We start from the raw sequence: 23,555 nt of genomic DNA, 5'->3' as shown, positions 1-23,555 counted from the left end.
AGTATGAAGTATGCAAAAAATGGCACGTATGAAATCATGACTTTTGTTATTTCTTGAATTTGAAGGAGACATAACAGGAAGCTTTAACTTTTCTCTAAGGTTTTATGTCCTCTAAAAATCTGATGCAAAGTTAGTATCCATTATACCTAGCTGGTGAAATACCTAGCATATTTCCCTATGTTTGAAGTTTATGATTAAAACAACTTTCTGAGATTAAAATAATGGTGTCCCAACAAAATAATGATAGAGATACAGAGAAAAAAAATCAAGTTTACTTAACTATGTAAAATAATACTTTTAAAATACAATATAAAGTTAAAAAAAAAACAGTAAAGAAGGATACAAATTACGTACCATAGCAATACCTGCGTCACAGCTTTTATTGCATATTGTGCCAGGAAATGTTGCTCCCACATATTTAGGCTGTTTCCTGTAACTACATCATTACAGTATGGCTTTTTTATTAGCATGGTTCCTCAGAACAATTTACTAGCTTACTTATTAAGTTAAATCTCCCATAGAATTTAAAATAATTTGTCAAACATATAATTTTTTATCTGAATAATATCTAATATATTATACAAGGTGCTCAAATCATTGAAAACTGTAATTCACTTTAATGCCAGTTTTCTTTCCTAAACTAACTCTTTGACTTGATACAATTTTATTTATCTCAAATTCTCCTCAGTTTCCCTTATTCAGCATTCACTGTTTTGGTCACTAAAAGTTAAAATGAAAGGGATTTTTAATCTGTAGAAAAGAAATCTTGCCTGTTCTAAAGATAAGCATTTTAAAAAATTAAATGTAACCAAAACACTCAAATCTTTATCAAACAGTAGACATGAAATGTATTCACATAACGAGGTAATGTTAACTGAATAGTGTCAATTTTACATCATTAGTAAGCTGAGGCTTGTATGTATTCTATAGTATAGTTGATATCATAAAAGTTCATGAAAGACAGACTTTTTTGCATAAATTATACTCCAAAATATTTTGTCATATAAGTGATTCAGGTTATTTTATTTTTATTGTATTTCCAACCACACTATCACCTCAATGGCAACAGCTATGTTTTCTTTAACATTTTCCAAGGGGCCTACAGAAAGCTGAAGAACACAATAAAGGCATTAAATTATAAAATTAATGGAATTATTTATGTATATCTCTTTATTAATGTAGAACATTGTGCTTACATAAGTAAGAATGTTACGTCATGGGGCCGTAGGATAAGATAGTCCTGTTTCCATGTCAAAAATCTTTGTAATAAATCATCAGCATCCCCATTAGTAGAAATTTGGTTTTTATCTGACCACAATTCCAAGGAGGATAGCATCACAGTCAATTTGAACTGACTAAGCATCTAAAAATAAGATTTACAGTATATTTATTCAAATAACATAAATCATTACATCAAAGCAGTACAAAAAATAAAGAAAAAGTTTACTTGATTACTTTGGATATTAAACCAAATAAAGGGCTTTAAGTCATTAATTTGTCATGATATAATGGAAAGGTTTTCAATGACTTTTTATAAAATTGTAAATGTAAAGAAGTTAAAACTTACTGTGTTGACAAGGCCAATAAGCTGAATAATTTTCTGCATTACAGCCATCATTTCTGATCCCATATAATCATGCTGAAAAAGAAATTTTTATGATTCTTTAAAAAATGTGAGTGACAGCAATTTTTTTTTTATGGCAAATATATCTTGGTGATACCAGGCAAGAAAACCATAGGATCTGTCAGACAATTTAAAGCATACTAACATAAAGATGATAATATTTACAATAAATGAAAACAAACAACAAAAAGAAAAAAATCATACTTGGGCATTCAACATAGATTCTCACTTGTTATATATGTTAAAGACATTGTCCAGCAGAAACAATTGAAATCCTCAAGAAGTACTAAAATAACTTCACAGATCCCTCTGTATTATAAAGGGATTTCTTGAGGTAGACATTTTCTATAACACAGAGGGAATCAACCACAGTATTTCCCATTGTATGCTTAGTAATTAAAGAAGAAGCAAATACATAAGCATTAAAAAAAATCAAAATGCTCAAATAAATCTTTAGGAAAAAACACAGAAATTGTAATGATGTAAAGTGAAGATTATGTGGAATGAATGATTCAAAAATGTTTGATAAAGAACAAGATGAAATAGGGTAAAGGAAAAAAGAAAGAATTTTTCCTCTGAAACTCATAAATACATTTTTTAGAACTAAAGTATAGTCGATTTACAATCTTATATTAGTTTCAGGTGTACAGTATAGTGATTCAATATTTTCATAGATTATATCCCATTCAGAGTTATAGAACACTGCCCCTATTCACTGTGCTGCATTTCAGTCATCAAGTAAATGCTAATAAAAACCACAATATGTTCTCAGTATTCATACACCAGAATGGCAACAATTTAAAAAAGACTATCAATACCAATTACTTGTGAGAATATGGAAGAACAATTTGTTATAGTCACTTTTGGAGATTATCAATATCCTCTAAAAGTAATATACGCTAACCCGATGATATAACAATTTCACTCTTAGGTAGATACTCAAAAGATATTATGTCTACCAAATGGACATTCTTCCAAAGAAGACACACAAGTGGCCAATAGGTACACTAAAAGGTATTCAACATTACTAATCCTCAGGGAAATGCAAATCGAATCCACAGTGAGATATCACCTCACACCTGTCAGAATGGCTATCATCGAAAAAACAAGAGCTAACAAATGCTGGTGAGGATGTCAAGAAAGGGAACGCTTGTGCACTGTTGGTGGGAATGTAAATTGGTACATACACTATGGAAAACAGTATAACGGTTCCTTAAAAAATTAAAAAAGGAACTACCATATGACCTGACAATCCCAATCCTCAGTATACATCCTAAGGAAATGAAATCAGTATCTCATAGAGATATCTGCATTCCCATGTTTACTGAAACATTATTCACGACTGAAACACTATTCACAATAGCCTAGATACGAAAACAACCTACGTGCCCATCAACAGATGAACGAACAAAGAAAAAGTGGTATATATGTGAAATGGAATATTACTCAGTCATTAAAAAGAAGGACATTCTCCCATTTGCTACCGCATGAGAAACCTGGAAGGCATCGTGCTAACTGAAATAAGTCAGCCAGAGAAAGACAAAAACTGTATGGTATCACTTATATGTAGAATCTAAAAAAAAAAGTCCAATTTCATAGAAACAGAGAAGAGAATTTTGGTTTCCAGAGGCGGAAATGGAGAAATGTAGGTCAAAGGGTACAACCTTTCAGTTATAAGAATAAGTTCTGAGGGTCTAATGTACAGCACAGTGCCCAGAGTTAATAACATGGTATTGTATACTTGAAAGTTGAAAGCAGATCTTTAGTGTTCTCACCACACACACACACACACACACACACACACACACACACACACACACAGAAAAAAGAGTTAACTATGTGAGGTGATGAATGTGTTAATTATCTTGATCTTGGTAATCAATCCACAATGTACATGTACATCAAATCTTCACATTGTACAATTTAATTATATACAATCATATTTATCAATTATGCCTCAAAAAAAGATAGAAAAATATTAACTGAATTGGTCAGATGGTAAATATCTGATACGTTCAAAGAAAATACTGTGACCAGAGAGGCTACAGCTGGTTAAAGAGAGGGCAAGGCAGTTAGGAGGTGTGGCCAAAGAGACCCTGGCCTAATCTGGGGATGAGGACGCAGGCAGACAACACTGGGCACCCTAGGCTAGTCTGGGGTTCTAATCGTATCTAAGTCACACTTAGAATTAAATATTTATATTTGAAAATAATTAGAAAATTCCATTACGTCTTTGAAGTTAAGGAAATTTTTAATTATGTTTAAAGAAAGAAGAGAGATAGACATCAAGGTCCTGTGTAACACAGGGAACTATATTCAATATCCTGTAATAAACCAGAATGGAAAACAATAAGAAAAAAAGAATGTCTGTATGTGTATAACTGAGTGGATTTGCTGTACAGCAGAGATTGGCCCAACATTGTAAATCAACTATACTTCAATAAAAAATAAATAAATAAATAGATAAATAAAACAGGGCTTCCCTGGTGGAGCAGTGGTTAAGAATCCGCCTGCCAATGCAAGGAACACGGGTTCGAGCCCTGGTCCGGGAAGATCCCACATGCCGCGGAGCAACTAAGCCCATGTGCCACAACTACTGAACCTGAGCTCTAGAGCCTCCGAGCCACAGCTACTGAAGCCCGTGTGCCTAGAGTCTGTGCTCTGCAACCAGAGAAGCCACTGCAATGAGAAGCCCACGGACAGCAACGAAGACCCAACACAGCCATAAATTAATTAATTAATTAATTAATTAATTTTAAAAAATAAAAAGGGAAATCTCTTTTTAAAAAAAATTCAGGGCTTCCCTGGTGGCGCAGTGGTTGAGAGTCCGCCTGCCGATGCAGGGGACACAGGTTCGTGCCCCGGTCCGGGAAGATCCCACATGCCGCGGAGCGGCTGGACCCGTGAGCCATGGCCGCTGAGCCTGTGCATCCGGAGCCTGTGCTCCGCAGCGGGAGAGGCCACAACAGTGAGAGGCCCGCGTACCGAAAAAAAAAAAAAAAAAAAAAATTCAATTGGGGCTTCCCTGGTGGCGCAGTGGTTGAGAGTCCGCCTGCTGATGCAGGGGACAGGGGTTCGTGCCCCGGTCCGGGAAGATCCCACATGCCGCGAAGCGGCTGGGCCCGTGAGCCATGGCCGCTGAGCCTGCGCGTCCGGACCCTGTGCTCCGCAGCGGAGAGGCCACAACAGTGAGAGGCCTGCGTACCGAAAAAAAAAAAAAAATTCAATTAATTAATTAATTAATTAATTAATTAAAAATGTCTGGAGTCTCAAAGGTAAATTACCCCAAATTGGCAATTCAGTGTTTTAATTTTTCTATCAACATTTAGCAAAAAGTGTAGCTACCTTTCCATGATCATTAGAAATATTAATTTAGAAACCTGTAAGACAGCTAACAATATTAAACATTTCCATAAACTGGTTTCATAAAGTTAATACTCAGAAAAGTTTTAACATTTCAGCTGATGTTCTCTAGGTGATAGCAATAAAACATTAAGCAAAGAAAGAAAGAAAGAAAGAAAAGAGAGTGAGGGAAGGAGGGGAGAGTTTGACTTACCAAAGCTTTTTCCACTATAATGTGCATTTCTAGATACCGGGGTAATAGTTCTGAAAGAGTTTTTTCCTGAAAGGAGAATTTATCACATGTTAACATGTTTTGAATTTGTTAAGCACAGAGAGTGACATGTAAAGGAAGCAAAGAGGATGTATATAAGACCCTCAAGAGGACTTAACAGTATAAATTAATTGTAAATCAGAGAATTTACTTGAAAACAGATTCCAGGTTTAAGGGAATCCCAGGGAGCCTGATAGAGTAAGGTGGGAGTCTAGGTACTCACTATGAATACTGCGTAAGAGAAAGTGAATAGCTCTGTAGCTCCAGAGCATAGGCTGCATGCCCCACTTGATATGAGATAATAATCCTTGATTGTGCCAAGTCAGTCAGCTATGAATCAACAATTTACTACATCGTCATTTAGTACTCTAATGGTAATTTCTACATGAGCTATATTTCTAACACATTGAGATACCATTTCACACACAGATATTTTAAAGAAACCAAAATTTCTTCCTTGACCCAAGTGCATTGGTAACTAAATCGAAGAGTAAGGAGGATACAAAGATTGAGTCTGTCATAAAATATCTTAGCTTACTATAAATAAACAGGCAAACAAACAAACTGGACTTGACAGTAGAGCCTAGGTTTATATTTCCATAGGGAAGCAAACTACGCCTGCATCTTATATATGTATATACTGAGATGCTGACTTTTTTCCTTTGTGGTCAACATTCAGTTTAAAGGTATTCTGTATTTTGGTTACCCTTACTGTGCCTGTATAAAAATATAAGTCAATGTTGACAACCATGTCTTCTGCATTGCAGCTTGATTGAGTATAATTATAAATTATGTGTGTACCATAACCAATTTCGAGTATGTTTCTGCACAGTAGGTTTCATATTTTAATAACAGCATTGTTTTTTATCCTATTTGCCTTTCCAAATTTATATTCTTATTTTCAAAATAATAAATAAAAAATGTAACTTTGATACCTATGTTTTAAAACAAACTTATAATACTATTCACCATAATGTCAGATGTCACTTTCAGTAAAATGAACTTCAAAATTCATTTGTTTTTAATAGGTTATCTTTATTTCCTTTTGTAAAACTTTGTGTTCATTTAAAAAAAATAAGTATTGAATCATAGAATATTGCCAAAATAGCTCACTGTATCTCATATATTATTCACTCAGTTTCCCCCAGTGGTTACATGTTATAAAACTATAGTATGTTTTCAAAACCAGGATATTGACCTGGTACAGTGTGTATGGGTATATCTCTACATCATATTGTCATGTGTATGTTTATATAACCAGCACTGCAATCAAGATACAAAACTATTTTATCACCACAAAGATTTCCCTTGTTGTACCTGTTTAAAGTCAGATGAGATTATACAGTTAGAGGAAGAGAAAGATAAAAGAATGGAGAAAAATGAACAGAACCTGTTCTGTTCCTGTAGGGCACTTTCAAGCACACCAACATGCATATAGTGGGAGTAACAGAAAGTGAGGGGATAGATAAAAGGGCAGAAAGGATCTTCAAAGAACTAATGGCCAAAAAGTTCCCAAATTTGATGAAAAAAACATGAATTTAAACATCCAAGAAGCTTAATGAACTCCAAGTAGGATAAACTCAAAGGGATCCCCTCAAAGGTACATCATAAGAAAACTGTCATAAGGCAAAGACAGAGGCTCTTGAAAGAACCAACAAAGAAGGGACTCATCATGTACAAGGAATCCTCAATAAGATGAATAATTTTTGATTCTTCATCAGAGACCATGGAGTCCAAAAGACGGGGAACTGAAATATTCAAATTGATGAAAGAAAGAATTCTATATTCAGCCTACAAGTAAATTAAGAGAGTTTAATAATATACAAATGATTAAGTATTCTAGAAAGATATGTCCCAGTACTACGTAAAACTATAGGGCAAAATATTAAAAGTAATTTTACCAGGGTAGTGGTAACTATTCTTCCTATATTCCTAAATTTTATTCAATAATATGCATTTTTGTTGGAATAAAAATGGAAAACAAGAAATATTACATTATACATCATACAACAATAAGCTTGACACACATTATTGCATATTTCCATGTATTTTAGATGGAATATGGATGTTTCATTTACTGCTGTAGAAAAAAGATACCAAATTTTATATTACTACTCAACAGCTAAGTAGTTCCTTTTCATGATTAACATAATTCTACAGAAGTAATTTTATAGTGCGTCATAACATCCAAATTGTCTCCGTTACCTGTGAGTTTAAATGGATTTTATAGGGCTGGTCTTTCTGCCAAATATTGCTGTAATTTTCTGCTAACATCGGCATATCTGGATTGTCATTTTTCACTTGATAAATTATGTGCTCGAACCTTGCTGAAGATTCCAATGGCTCAATTCCATAGCTGATATTTTCAAACTGAAGAAATCCCCTGAATATTTAGAAAGCAGTGATATAAAAATCCTGCCTATGATCCCATCAGACCTATAACCCAAAGTGTTGTAAGAAATGAGAAACCATAATGAGGTACACGTGTTAAACCCACTCTCTTTCCCTGCCTTTTTTCAGCTACCATTAGTAACTGAGTAACCACATCTGAGTCAGTTTTTCTCATGTATTAAAAAACTAAATATACTGAAAAGTATTTTGTATTTTCTGTATAGTAGTCTCATTCATTCAAGATGTATTAATTAAGGCCAAGTATTTGCTGGGAACCAAGACATTTGTTGAGAATTCCAAGAATAAAAAGTTCCTATTCTTACAGGGGTTAGAATAAGAGAAAACGGATATATAGAGTGGAGATCTAAAAAGATTAATATGCAGGAAAACCACATTCAGAGGATGTCAGTTTTCTGAGTTGATATGAGCAAATTCTGGAAATCAGGCAACCAAAAGCAAAAGGAAGTTAGGAAGAGATTTTTGCTCTGCTCTGGACCTGTCTTCATCTGATAAACTCACCACCTTCTTCCTGCCACTATCAATGACGAAAATCACTTATCCCTGCCCTTTTACCTCTGAGGTACCTTCTCAATTAGTCATTTTACATCTGATACCAAGTACACCTACACTGAGAGCATACAATATGTGCTTAGTTAAGCAACTAATTAATGTCATTTTCCATAACTGTTCCAGATAACTGATAGATAATACAACAATAACATCTAGGGAGATGTTCTAAAGGATTCGGGTGGGGGGTGTTTGTTCTGTTTTACTGCATCTATCTCTTTCTGCTCAATATCTTGAAAATATCTCCAGTCAGGATTCCCTTGAGCGATTTCATTTCAATTGGCATGACTAAGGTCCACTTATTAATATTATTAATAAAAGTAAGGCCATCATGAAGAAAACGTTCAGATTTGAATTCTCCTTAAATATCCCAGATTTGTGTTTTGCGGCCACTAAGTTTCATTTTAAAGTATATCCTAAGTTTTCATGTATAAATAGCCTCTAAAATGCTATTACCTGAGTCCAGAACAGATGCTGAGTGTCACGACTGAATTTGGAAAATCTGCAACGTATCCTTGGTAATGGCAATGCATCTGAAAAACAGTACAGAGTGGCAAATAAATACATTATTTATGCATAAAAGTGTATTGGCAAACATTATAAATATTCAAAACATTAAAACAGTTGAAAATAATAAGCCTGTGTATCATACAGATTTACTAAAGTTGATTTTCAAGGAAAATAAGTATTTGACAACTCTCTTTACTTTGTACCACCTAGGTGCCCATGAGTGTTCTCTAGGTCTGGATTTCATCTCTATCATACATGGAATGTGGAATAAAATTGTATGAAACTGCCAACATGGAACAAACATATCCCAGTGGTAATAATATGTCCACTTCAATAAGGAAACGTGTGATAATAAATGTCTAAGACACCTGGGTCTTACCTTAAAATATGAAGACTCAGAATGCAAAGATCCAGTTTCGTTGTATGTATAAACCAAAAAGTTCTGGGATACGAATGAGCTAAGAAGAACAAAAATAAAAAACTGATTGAATCATGAATTTATTATGAACATAAACATTAAAATAATAAAAATAACAGTGAAATATATGATTCATATAATAATATTCCTTAACTAGAGTAATTTTAGCATGCCATAACAGTGTAAATTCATAGAACTATTGACTCAGAGAGTTTAGGATTTCTTAACACTGGAATAGATTTTGAATCCTCCATATCAGATATTCATGTGTGTGCCTGCCTGTGCCTCCATTCAACAAGATTTACTGAGTGTCAATGTTCTGACAGATCCTCTTCGAGGCACTGGGATACAGCAGTAAACAAAAGAGAAAACCACGGGTCTTCACGGCCAGTGAGAGACACATACGCTAGTACATTAGGTGATGATAAATAAGGCCCAGGGTGGCAGGAGGTTGGTTGCAAATGTAGACAGGATGGCATGGAAAGGCTCACTGAACTGATAAGTAAAGACCTGAAAACAAGCCACTTGGATTTGCACAAAAATGTTATTCCGGCCAAAGCAAGGAGAAAATGCAGAGACCCTGAGGCAGAGATATGTTTTGTGTTTACAAAGAACATCTGGGGGCAGTGCCTGTGGTGAAGTGTGAAAACAAGAGCCCACAGTAAGAGATGGTGTCACCGAGATGAGAAGCCACTGGAAGAGTCTGAGCAGATTGAGGACGGGTCAGACCAGCATTTTAATAGAATCAGACTGAATGCTGTGTTGAGAACCATCTGTAGGACAAATAAGCAGAAACAGAGAGATCAGCTAGGTTATTACAGTCACCCAGGCAAGACATGACGGTGGCTTGAGCTAGGATTGCAGCAGTGGTGGAGGTCCCATTCTGGATGCATTTTGAAGGCAGATCGCATGGGATTTAATAATCCATTGGATGTGGGGGGAAAACAAAAGAAAAAATAGATGTCAGGAATGACCCTAACATTTTTGTTCTGAGAAACTGGAAGAGTAGAGGTGCCATTTACTGAGATAATTGTGGGAAAGGCAAATTTTGTTAAAGCATCAGAAGTACATTTTAGACACATTAAATATGACAATTCTCATAACCTCTTGGTTATCAAATAAGTAGTCAAATAAATGAATATGGAGAGGAAAAAGTAGAGATACAAGTTTGGGAGTAATCAATACATAAATGGTATTAAATCCATAGGAGTAGATGAAATAACTGGGTGATTGAGTATAGCTAGGGGAAAAAACAAACAAACAAGATTTAAGAATAGCACCATGGAGAACTCTAAGACTGAAGAGATGAGGAGGAATCTAGAAAACAAACAAACAAAACAAAATCTGAGAAAGAGTGAGCGCAGTGGTAAGAGTTAAACACGGGATTCTGCGGTTCCCTGGAAGCCAAATGAAGAAACTATTATATGTTGGAGACACTGCTCAGCTACACAAAATGCGGCCGATTGGTCAAGAAAAATGAAGAGTAAAAAATAACCGGCATTTAGAAACATGAGGATCTTGGATGATCTTATCAAAAAACACTTTTAATGGCATGGTAGCGACATTAAAGACCAACGTGAGTTTAACGATCATGAATTACAAGAGAATAGTCATGAATTAAGTGAGGACGACTTGTTCAACTACAAAGATGCAGGCAGACAAAATGCAGTTGTGATAAATATATATTTTCAAAGATAAAGGCAGAGAAGAGGCTGTTTGAGTCCACTTATATAAAATGTTGAGAAAACACAAATTAAGAGACAGGAAATAGATTGCTTGTTGCCTGGAGTAGTGGCGGATGACAGGGATTAAATATGGGTCTTAGGTGGGGAATGAAATGTTCTAAAACTGATTTATGGTTGATAATTGTAATACGATATTAAAATCATTAAATTATACATTTCAGAGTTTTATGATTTTATATATATATATAATTTACCAAATAAAGTTGTTAAAAATAAATACATATATAATTAATACCTCCATACAAAGTATGCCACTAGTTAAATTTTCCACCAATAACCACATGATATGTACACATGTTTGATTTCACATCGGATATACTTGATACACAGCTTGCAGTTCTTGGGTTCAATGGCTTTATACTCTTATTTATACGTAACTTATTTCTTAATTTGAAAATAACAAGCTGGAATATACAAATGCAAAGTTCTCATAGACTTCATATTCAAGACCTAATGAATCCTAAACTGAAAAATTGACTAATTAAACAGCCTACATTTCACTGCATTCTTGAATTTAAATAGTGTACAAAAACATTTTTAAAAAAGTAAATTCTCAGCTTTAAGGGAAAATCATATCTTACTGTTTCCTGAGATGCAGAGTGTATGGTTTTTTATCAATTGTAATGCTATAAGTCACCTAAAATAAAGCAAATAAAGACGATTTAGTAAATCAGAAATATGTAAAGTAAAAGAGTATTTTTCACTCAAGTTGAAAAAGACTCACCCAATCTATTTTAAAAAAGAATATATTCTTCAGAATTTATTGTTCTAAATAGTAAAAATTTTAAATTTTCTAATAAATTCAGGATGAGGGTGATAAATTTACTGTAGGGATGGCTTTTGAAAAGAATAAATGAAAACGATATTTTGAAAAAAATATAATTTTCCCATTTATTAATACTAGATTTTAATTGTTTATATTTAGAAAAAATATATTCATCCTTAGCCAAAATGAATGAGGCATGACTATAGGCTTACATTCTACACCAAATATAATGAAACAACAGCAAGTTTATAAATACATATATACATACTAACAAACACTACAGCCACTTTGCAATGCTTCACATATAAACTGGGAGGAAAACAGACCTGACAGAATGAAGCTAGCGAGGAACGCTGCAGCTCCAGGACTATGAGCTCTGATACTACAGGGACTAAGTTATAATGGTCCTCATTACCTTGACGTGATTCCAGGAACAGGAAGCGTACACAGTACACAGTAAAGCAGATTGCTTTTGTAAGATCATCAGGAGGGTGAGAAAGTGTCTAGCTAAATTGAATTTTATAGAATAGAACAACGTAGGCTTGAAATCCACCCTTTGCCATTTAACACAATGTGATCAACAGAGGTACGTCCATCCACTTGGCCATATCCTATTGGTTGGAAGGAAGTCACAGGTCTTTCCCACACTCATAGTGAGACAGGCTGGGACCTGGGACCCTTTGCTGCAGTGCAAAGGATACACCTGGATATCCTGCATCCTGGATACACCTCTACTGGGGCAACAAAATACAAAGAAACTGTATGGGACTAAAAATAACTGCATGCCAGACGTAGAGAATGGACTTGGGGACATGGGGAGGGGGAAGGGTAAGTTGGGACGAAGTGAGAGAGTGGCATGGACATATATACACTACCAAATGTAAAATAGATAGCTAGTGGGAAGCAGCCACATAGCACAGGTGGATCAGCTCGGTGCTCTGTGACCACCTAGAGGGGTGGGATAGGGAGGGTGGGAGGGAGACGCAAGAGGGAGGGGATATGGAGATATATGTATATGTATAGCTGATTCACTTTGTTATACAGCAGGAACTAACACACCATTGTAAAGCAATTATACTCCAATAAAGATGTTTAAAAAAAAAATGCGTGTATGCCTTAGTTGGGGCAAATTCCAGCTGCCACTTTTGAAGAGCCTGGAGCAAAAACAGGGTGTTGGGAGCAAAAGGGTGGTACTGAGCATGCACCCTGCACACACCACCACCTAAGGGGTGGGCAAAACACCTAAGGCCCCCCTCTGGCCTGACCCATGGACACACCACTGCCCTCGCCCCATATAAGGAACAAGCCTGCCCTACCTCCTGGAGTGAGCAAGAAAGGGGACCTGTTGTTTGTTCTCCCTCCTCTGCTGCAGCAGGGGCCCCAGTAAAGCCTTGCCTGAATTTCTTGTCTGGCCTCTGATCAATTTCTATTGATTGGGGAAGGCCAAGAGCCCTGGTCGGTAACAATAGGTGGAGCTTATTCAACGGCATGAACACCAGATGGTAAGAATCACTTGGTTAAATTAGGGTCTGTCCAACACCATGGGCAAAGAACAACTGGGCAGCTGAGGAATAAAACCCACAGCTCACATAGTGCTGGGAGATATTCAGGGTCTGATCAACCAGAGGAGAAGAATGTCACTGAACACTCATGCCATCCACTAGATATCACAGAAGGGTCAAATTTTAGTGTTAAGGAGAAACTAATCTTAGAGTAAAGGCCACTCTAAACATCCATCCGAAAGATATTACAAGGCAGCATGAAATTGTCTATCTGATTCATAAGTAAGTTAATTGCCTGCCAAAACAAAGTACAGCACATTTCAAAGGAAAACCACAAAATCAAGCAATCAACCAAGTAAAATTAGCAAGGTTAATCCAATCAAAAACAATTATACACAGGGATATGAAATCAGTCTGATGGCAAGATACGAGGTTCCTGCCTTATCCTCCCACAGATACACCAAACATACGCCTCACATGGATTGATGCCCTGTGAGAGAAATCCAGAAAGTAGCACAGTGACTCCTCAACACTGGGTCACTGAGAAAGTACCCACTGTGAAAATGGGTAGGAAAGGCTGATACACACACTCACCACAAAACCCACCCCTGGCAAAGTGCTTACAATCAGGAGGGAACCCCAAACTCTCAGTATGCCCCTCAGAACCAAAAGGTTTGGACCAGGCATCCAGCAGCACAACTTTTAAGGCTGCCACCCAAGGGACTGGCTTCCAAATAACTTAGTTCAGAGAGCCAATGGGACTTGACATCCCTAATTCCTCAGACCCCCATTAAACAAAGAAGCAGTTTTTAAATGTGTGCATGAGCACTTCCCATAGTTCCCCCCCATCCCGGGGTGTATCATAGAGGGAGCAGACAAAAAGCACCCAGCTCCTATTTTCTCCCTGGAAGGAGTTTGACTGCACACTTTTCCAGTTGCAGCTTGAGGGTCCAGCTTCTAATCAGACTACATGTGGGTGCTGATAGGGATCCTCCCAGTAGCCTGAAAGGGCCGATGGGCACTTCCCTTGACGACTCCCCCAGGCTCAATCCAACAATAAAACCAAGTCTCCAGTTTCTTCCTGATAGGACCTTGTCTACACATCTAGAATCTCAACCTTTTTTTTTAATTGAAGTATACTGATGTACAATATTATATGTTACAGGTACAATATAGTGATTCATAATTTTTAAAGGCTGTACTCCATTTCTACTTATTATAACATATTAGCTATAGAACCTCAACTTTTAACGCTGCCACCTGAAGGTTTGGATCCCATACCACCTAGCTCTGAGACCTGACGGGGCTCAGCATTCACAGACTCCCCAGATTCATCTTAAGAGAAGATTTTTATACAGAAGTGCAAGCATTTCCAAGGACCATCTCCCTGAGCTTAGGGCAGAGGGCACAGGAAAAAGCACAAAGGTCCCAACTTCTCTGTGGAAAGGGTTTGAGTGCATACTTCCTTAGCTGCTGCTTGAGGGTTGAGCTTCTAAATAGCTTGCACCAGGGAGCTGACAGGGTACATAAATAGTAGTCATCTGGGAACTTGAACAGATGTGAGGGAATTCCCTGTGCTTTCTCTCTCTGACTCATCCCAACTATAAAGCTAATTCTCCAGCTTCTCCCTCAATGAAATTTGTCCACACATCTAGTGCCCCACCTTACACAGCTGCCATTACAGGAACTGGCTCTGGAGCAGAGAGAACAAAAGAGGTGAAAGAAGTAACATTATCTCTGCAGATGACATGATCTCATGTATAGAAAACCCTAAAGACTACATCAAAAAGCTATCAGAATTAATAAATGAATTCAGTAAAATTTTAAGACACAAGATCAAAATACAAAAAACAGTTGTGTTTCTATATACTGACAATGAACTACCAGAAAGAAAATAAAGAAAACAATACCATTTACAATAACATCAAAAGACAAAACATTTAAGAACAAATTTAGCCAAGAAGGTGAAAAACGTATACAGTAAAAACTAAAAAACAATCGTGAATAAAATTAGAGAAGACACAGATAAATATATATTCCGTGTTTATGGATTGAAAGGATTAATATTGTAAAATTTTCCATACTACCCAAAGTGATCTACAGATTCAGTGCAATCCCTATCAAAATTCCAATGTTATTTTTCACAGAAATAGAAAAAACAATCGTAAAATGTATATGGAACCACAAAAGAACCTTAATAGCTTAAACAATCTTGAAAAAGAGCAAAGCCAGAGACATCACACCTTGTGATTTCAAACAATATTACAAGGCTGTAGTAATCAAACAGTATCTTACCAACAAAAAACAGACACGTAGATGAATGCACCATAACAACATAACTTTATACCTAAAGCAACTAGAAAAAGAAGAACAGAAACCCAAAGTCAGTAGAAGGAAATAAATCATAAAGATCAGAGCAGAAATAAATGAAATAGAGACAAAAAAAAGCAATAGAAAGATCAATGAAACTAAAACTTGTTCTTTGAAAAGATAAGCAAAACTGATAAACATTTAGACAGACTCATCAAGAAAAAAGGGGAGAGGGCCCAAATCAATAAAATCAGAAATGAAAAAGGAGTTGTAACTGACACTACAGAAATACAAAGGACCATGAGAGTATTACAAACAACTGTAAGCCAACAAAATGGACAACCTAGAAGAAACGGACAAATTCTTTGAAAGGTACAATCTCCCAAGACTGAACCAGGAAGAAATAGAAAATATGAACAGACCATTTACCAGTAGTGAACTCTACAGAGATTTCAAAACACTTCATGTCCTGCATCATTGTGATAACTGAAGTAAACAACTTGAAGCTTAAAGTGATCACGCAATGACAATATACATACAAACAGAAGTAAATCAGAACAAAAAGAGAAGAAACTTTTATGCAGTTTCTCAACAGAAAGTAGTTTATTTATAATGGAATCAGAGTCTAATTAAAGTTTGGATTCCATGTCCTAAACTTATAACTTTGACTCCCTCAACTGAACATTTGTAATCCTCTTCCTCATATATATAAGAAAATATATGTAACATTTCAAAAGGTTAATGTGAGAATTAAATGAGACTAGTGTATGAAAATGCTTCTCCAAAGGAAATGATCTTACTGTGATTTTCAAGTACAATTTCACATTTAAGTTTTATGACAGTGATTCAGCAGTAGAAGAGAACCATGATAGGTTCCAACACTGTCTGTCAAAATAGAGTTAATGGAGTCTTAATTTTTGTACTTACTCTTATTTCAAAAATTGTTCCTTCAAACTGAAAAATTTCCCCAGGGTTTGTATATATTGACCACACCACTTTAACCACATGAAAATCTAAACCCCTGTATTGTGACTTCTAGTTTTTAATGTAAAACATTATAATTATGCCAATTTGAAGTATATTAATCAAGAAAATATTCAAGATGGAGTGTCTTCAATTTAATCAGCTTTTAATAGCAGGTACGCAGTTTTCAACTTTTTTTTCCAGTTAATATTTATTTACTGACAATGTTTTCATCATAATCAGGCAAATGTGACATTTTTATTTTTCCTTTTCTTTTTTTTCTTTGGCATTACTTCTAATAAGTCTGATGCTTCTGGGTCAAAACTTGCAGGTCTAAACCTTGCTCAAGACCATTTTCTCTGTCACTTTAACAGTGGCCATTAATAATTTTTTTCATAAATTTCATTGTCATGCTTATTTAATATTGATTTTTTTCTATGAGTATGATTCCTGAAAAGTGTTTACTATTTCTTGAAAATTGTGAACAAATAGGTCAGAAGAGCCTGAGAGATGAAGAGAAGGGCACAAGAGTTAGCAATGAAAATATGTTGCTTTGCAAGTGAATACAAATCAGTAGGATCTGATTCAATACAAAGGTAAAGAAAAATCGTCTTAAACTTTTAAATTATAAAACTAATATCCTTGATCATTCACCTGCTTCTCTGAATCTTCACTCTCATTCGACCTCATCTTCTGTGGAACTGTGACATACAGGAATATTCCCTCAGAATCTGTAGTAAGAAAATGGGATTTTTTGCGACAGTGCTCTCAGTCAAGCTTGGGTTCTTAAGTTTGAGTCCATGGTGGGGTCCACAATTGTAAGTCAATTTATCTACATGTGTTTACCCTCCTTCTTGGTCCACAGATTTCAATAGATTTTCAATGGCACACTGAAAATGGCTAAGATACAAACAAGTGAAGAGAAATTAGCCATTGCAGTTCTATAGGACCATCCTCTTCGTTTCCATAACCACGTTGGGACCTGTTTCTCTCGGGTCTCTGAGGAATACATCCAGGGCAGTGCCGAACCTCGTATATCCTCTGGCCACAGAGTGGGTGACCCAGAAGGACCCTCAGCTGCTGAGACACTGGACCCTTGATGCAGAAAGTGGACTCCTTGGCTAACATCTTCCTTCCCCTGCCCTGGTCAGGGGTGGGTGGCGTAGGGGTGGGGTGTGGGAGGAAGGCACCGGCAGGGAATCGGGGAAAGGGGCGGTAGGGGTCCCAGAGCTACAGGAATTGCTCCCCAGGAAGAGCCCAGCCCTGCTCAGAAGCCAAAGGAGGGAGAAGGAAGTCGAGGCTCCGCCGTCTTACCCTGGAGGGCGTGTAGCCCTCCAAGCTCAGCAAGCAGGGCAACGAGGAGGAACATCGCTGCTCGGGGCGCTGGAAGCACGGCCAAGGTCAGAGACCGTTGGGCAGCCGTGAGGCTCGCGGGCAGCAGCAGTCAGGGGTTCAGCGCGCTAGGCCCCCGGGCCCTGGGGGTGAGGACCAGGGCCTCGCAGTCGCTTTCAGCTGTGCTGGCTCATCCTTGGGCATCCTGAGTGACTGGGCACTCGAGGCTGGGAGAAGAAACAGCAGACAAAAGCCTAAGGGTCTGCGCACAGCTGGTTTGTGGTGACTAAGTGTACGTCTTTTTTTTTTTTTTTTTTAACATCTTCATTGGAGTATAATTGCTTTACAGTGGTGTGTTAGTTTCTGCTTTATAACAAAGTGAATCAGTTATACATATGATCCCATATTTTAAATGCTTCAGTAGGGATAAAGGGGCAAATAAGCATTATTTGCTTTTCTGGGGAAGTTTCTGGTAATTTCCTTTCTCCATGTTACAGTTCTCTGACAACGTTTATTTACTGTGGTGGAAGAGAAAGAGGAAAATAGGTATATTTACTATTTTTTACAAGAAATTTTCTACTTAAATTGTGTTACTGCTGACTTAATAAAATCTTTGCAAACAAAAATAAAGAATATTGAACTCGATCCTGGATAAGGAAATAAAAAGCACAATTCTTCAACTATGTGCCTATTCTTACAATGTTAGATTATAATCTGTTGAGGAAAGGGAAAGAAAACTTTGAAATGTACCCTAAGTGTGTCTTGTTAACAGTTACTGTTAGAACCGTAAAAAGGAAGCATTAGAAATGGGGAGGCCAGCAAGACAAACTCAGAGGGGAAAAGTGACACCACGGCAGAAGACAGAACATGTAATTGTCTTTGAATTTTCTGACAAATATCTTAAGCTACTCACACTCAAAACCTAACTCAACTTCTGCCTGCCACTCACCCACACCTTCCTTTATCTCAGTACACTCCACAGCAAAGATGTGTTACACCAATAGTTGCAAAAATAAACTCTGCTCAGGTCTAAAACTTGGACCTGCTAGGCGGTAGTACTCCTGGAAAACTGATCCTGAGAAATTATGATTAAATAAGGCAGGACAGTGATCATAATGGCCCCAAATAAGTTAGTGGCAAAGGGGATGAGGGAAAGTTACGGTAGAATCATCCCGATGTGTATTATTTTTACCACAGAGTTCACCCACTTAAAGCACACAGGTGAATGATTGTAGGGTTTTTAGTGTATTCACAGATATGTGCAACCATTACCACAGTCAATTTCAGTTCCCTCATCTCAAAAACAAGTCCTCTACCCTTTAGTTATTACCATCACCCCAGCTATTCAATCCCCACCCCTACCTCCCCAACTCTCACAAGTAAACAACCACTAATCTCAGTCTCTCTAGATGTCCCTGTTCTGGATGTTTCATGCAAAAGCATAACACGTGGTTTTTGTGACTGGCTTTAGTCACTTAGCATAACGGTTTCAAGGTTCATCCACGTTGTAGCAATATCAGTGCTTCCTTTTTGTGGCTGAATACTATCCCATTGTATGGACGGACCCCATCTTGTGTATCCATTCATCATTTGCTCATTTGGAAAAGGAAACTCTTGGTCTTTGTGATGAGATGCTCCCACCCCTGACCCAGGAGCACCTTCATTTATATGGATGGAAATTCTGTAGGTCCTAATTAGACTCCAGATAGGCTGATGGATCTCTAATCCACAAATAATGCTTTGAGGCGTGCAGAAGTGAACCCATCTCAGGAAGACGGAGATGAAGAGAGGGGGCACTGAAGCAAGAAACTGTCACCCAGAAAAGCTCAGCTTCAGTCAGGAAAGAGCAGCAAGTCTGGGTTCCTTCAAAGGACAGAGATATATTCTAGAGCTCAATTTCCACGAGGCCAGGGAAGTATCACCTGGAGACAGGACAGTTATCTATGACCAGGAACCCAGTGTGAGCAGTTCCTTGAAGATAGAATGGATGCCAGTGAGTCTCTGACGGCTCTGGGGCTGACCTTGTCTAGCAACCCTTCCTCTCAATATCCCGAAGCTTGGAATGGGTAGGGGATGAGAGTCATGAACTATTGCAGAGGTGCAGATTCTAGGTGTCCTCTCTTGAGATGGGAGCGATTAGCAGGGCCACGGGTATCTGAAGGCAGTCGGTGGCCGGAGTGCACAATGGAAAGTTTTCCGTTGGGATGCAATAGCCTCGCAGGTTCGAAAGAGGCCAACCTGCTTATTTCCTACTAGAGGATAATGGCGGTAGAAGACCCCCTGTGGGCCCTCCTGGGCACAAAAGGCTTTCCGTGTCCCCAGCTTCCAGTTTGCCGGAAAAAAGGCTTTTTTTAGACCTTCCCTGAGTTCCAAAGGGCGTATTCAAACAGTTACTAATCAGGGAAGTGAGGGAAGGCAGGAAGAAACGACAGTGCAGCATGGGGCCTGGTGCCGTTCGTCTTCGGGGATGTGCAGAACCATCTGACGCGTGTGTCTGAGTTCTTCAACAGGAACTAGGACCCCCTCAAGCCAGATGCAGGAAGTCACTTGAGGCTGAGCACAAGCATGTGGACCCACACTGGCAGGAAAGGCTGATGACTGAGACTCCTGGAACAGCGCCCTGTTACCTCACCAACAACCAATCAGGGCAAGGTTCCATACCCTGCAGCCCTTGCCCCAAATTTTGCCTATAAACACTCTTCCCCAAGAGCCATCAGGGAGTTGGCACTTTTGAGCATGCGCTGTCCGTTCTCCTTGGTTGGTCCTTGCAGTAAACCTTTCTCTGCTCCAAACACTGACGTTTCCCTTTGTTTGGCCTCAGTGTGCATCGGGCACACAAACCTGGGCTTGAGAACAGAATGAATCGACACAAGGCGACATACTTTCACTCGCAGGATTTACTTTTGTTTTTGAAATTCAAAGTTTTAAGCCATCACAAAAGGAGAGAAAAGCAGATTTTTAAAATTCGTGAACCAGGCCAGTTAATGGTGTGTTTCTTGGCAATATCTTTTCTCCAAATTATGGCTTTTGACAGTATTGTTTCATTACCATTCTAAAAGAAATACAGAAAAAGGAAATGCTACATTTTTAATGGTTAATAAAAGTTGTCTAATTTTACTACAGAACTACAGGTATATCAATTAATTAATATAAGACAGCTAATACTGTCACAATATATACTTCTGCTCTACAGAATTTGTAAACCCAAGGTTTTTTTGTTTCTTTGATTTGATTTTTTCCAGAAACATTTGCGATAGCCACATTAAAAGGAAATGCTATAAACTGCTATTTATATATGTCTCATTTACATGCACTCTAAGTCATGAACAAGGAAATAGAGAGAAAAAGAGCAATACAATATGTGAAGAAGGAAATAATTGCTCTTTTCTCTATTTTTATCTACAGAGGAGGAGAACTCCCAACACTCCTCTGTGCATTTCCAACAGGTGTCCCACACACACATGTTCAGAACAAACTCCTTCTTTACTCCCCTCCGCTTCATGGCTCCAAAACCAAGCTGGTTCTCAGCTGCTGTACAACACGCCATTAGTAAAACCTGTCATTATCCATTGTGTCAGAAATGTTTGTCTTTGTAGTTCTCTTTTATTCTAACCCAAATACATCTATCCAGTCACCACTTCAACCAAGTCTACCCCTGTTAGGTTTCTGAAAACTGTGTTGTTCTTTCCGTCTTAACCAATCCTGCCCTCATCACACTTTTCCTGTGCATTCCATTTCACTAGTCTCCAGTTCTGACTGAATCTGACTGAATTTTCTCCTAATTTATCCCTGTGAATTTTGTAAAAAGCACACCATAACTTGCTAAATCCCTCCCTTACCACGTCAAAAATACTTCAACTACGTTCCATTCATCTATGAGGAAATGTAACCTTTTAATCGTGGCATATCAGACACTGGTCCTGGCTCAAAGTTACCTAGGCAGATTTTCTCCTTCAACATCCGTACATTTTAAAATAAATTTTTAAATATATTAAGAGCACAAATTTAGACACAGAGAGGTCTGGCTTTACATGGTAGCCTCGCTATCTTCCTGCTGTGTAGCAATGAACATCATTTAAGTACTTCTTACACTCTACAGACAAACTCTCAATTCATTCTGTTGGTTCACCTTCAAAATTTATTCCTAAGACCATCTTTACTATCCCTGGTCTGAGGTAACATCCCTTCTCTCCTGGATTAGTCCTGACATTTTTTTTTCATTGTATCATTCATGTGCTTGAAAAGCTCCTGCCCAGGTATATGCATGGGTTGCTCTGCCAGCTCTATGTCTGTCTAAGACAGACTTGGTTTACAGCTGGAATGGTAAAGCTCTCTCTTTACCTGTGGGAAAGCCTGAATATCTGCTTTCACTTTTTGCTGAAATAAGGGCAGTGGGATTTATGATGGGCTTTTTAAAATTTAAAATAAGGAACCTTGAGACCTTGTGCCTGAGGCTTCTCTCTGACCCACAGTGCTTGCGGGCACCCTCTCTTGCTGTACTGTATCCTTTGCATTTAGATAGAAGCCTTCTGTGAGCTGATGGTGATGTCAGGTGACTCCTTTCAAATGCCTAAACTAGGTCATTATTTCCGCCTCCTCCAATTCCTTGCTGACACGTCACTTGCTCCCTAGGGCCTACTCAGTCAGCCACATTTAAAGTTACCACCCAGTTCCTCCTTCAGTGCCAACTGCCCAGTTAGCCCCACTTCTCTCATCTTCCCCATAAAGAATCACCTTTCAGTACCAACTTATAAAATATGTTTATCGGACGAATGTGTCCAATTCTTGAGGCAAGACCTTACTATAACCATAAAGTACTGGTGGCAGGAGATGACTGTGAAAAATAGAAAAAAGTGTAAAAGAAAGCAAAATATTGAATTTACGACTTAAGACTTGGAGAAAGCCGGGGAGATGCGTGCTCACTGTACCGCTCTAAGAGAAGATGACTGAAATTGTGTGGAGGTGAGAAGTTCAGGTGAAGACACCCAGCATGATGAAGGAACTGTGACGGAGGACATGAGAAGAAGACAGCCGAGGGCCAGAATATTCACCTAAGATGCGGGCCTTTAGTAAAGTGATCAGAGAAGAGGGAGAGGGTGGTCTAGGCAGAAATAAGACTACTTTACATTGAGGACAGGAGTCATAAATGATTTGCTTGGTGGCCGATAAGGAAACAGAGACCCACTGACTTTTTTCTCCATCAAAGTCAGATGTGGCAGGTAAGTAAAGAGATGATCTCGGGATCTCACACTTAGATGAGTTTTGGATTGTTTTCCTTTACTTCCAGGGATAAGTCTAATATGTCAAATATCACGATTTCTTTACACGAGTTAGAAATTTGAACGATGTGTACAGAAGCCTCCTTTATCCCAACTGACGGTAAAGAATTGTTCTTCTGCCTTGGAGGGTGAGTGTATTTAGCGTTTGCCTGGCATCCTCTAGGTCCTCAATAAGTGTAAATTCCATTCCCCATCACCAGTCTTGTATCAGAAAATACGTGGCAAAATTGTGGAGCTCTTAAGACTTCAACCCTGGCGTCTGGTTGTCAAACTCAAAGTCAAAACTCACTAAAATTCTATACATGTGCGGAATTATTTACATTCTTTATGTCTGCTTCCTTATTTCTAAAATAAGGAGAACACAATGTTCTGTGGCAGCCTGGATGCGAGCGGAGCCTGGGGGAGAATGGATACATGAATACGTGCGGCTGAGTTGCTTTTTTGTGCACCTGACACTATCACAACGTTGTTCATCGGCTATACTCCAGTACAAAATGAAAAAGTTTAAAAGAAATAAAATAAGGAGAACAATAAC

General features: G+C 37.9%; 1 protein-coding gene across 1 annotated transcript in view; it reads right to left on the bottom strand.

Annotated features, from left to right (window-relative positions):
• LOC116746624 (disintegrin and metalloproteinase domain-containing protein 18-like) overlaps nucleotides 1-19,891 on the bottom strand; it is an 87,370-nt gene extending 67,479 nt beyond the window's left edge. Inside the window, exons 1-11 of the mRNA XM_032618127.1 lie at nucleotides 19,763-19,891; nucleotides 17,724-17,968; nucleotides 17,064-17,140; nucleotides 11,450-11,505; nucleotides 9,085-9,163; nucleotides 8,652-8,728; nucleotides 7,443-7,620; nucleotides 5,181-5,246; nucleotides 1,568-1,639; nucleotides 1,197-1,363; nucleotides 355-436 (exon numbers count right to left, since the gene is read on the bottom strand). Of these exons, the coding sequence (XP_032474018.1) occupies nucleotides 355-436; nucleotides 1,197-1,363; nucleotides 1,568-1,639; nucleotides 5,181-5,246; nucleotides 7,443-7,620; nucleotides 8,652-8,728; nucleotides 9,085-9,163; nucleotides 11,450-11,505; nucleotides 17,064-17,140; nucleotides 17,724-17,778 (909 nt within the window). The 5' untranslated portion in view covers nucleotides 17,779-17,968; nucleotides 19,763-19,891. The remainder of the gene's footprint in view (nucleotides 1-354; nucleotides 437-1,196; nucleotides 1,364-1,567; nucleotides 1,640-5,180; nucleotides 5,247-7,442; nucleotides 7,621-8,651; nucleotides 8,729-9,084; nucleotides 9,164-11,449; nucleotides 11,506-17,063; nucleotides 17,141-17,723; nucleotides 17,969-19,762) is intronic.
• Nucleotides 19,892-23,555: the final 3,664 nt, after the last annotated feature.

This window comes from Phocoena sinus, chromosome 21, assembly GCF_008692025.1.
Source record: "Phocoena sinus isolate mPhoSin1 chromosome 21, mPhoSin1.pri, whole genome shotgun sequence".
Taxonomy (NCBI): Eukaryota; Metazoa; Chordata; class Mammalia; order Artiodactyla; family Phocoenidae; genus Phocoena; species Phocoena sinus.
Note: the sequence above shows the minus strand (reverse complement) of the source record. Positions and strands in the feature narration are given on the sequence as shown.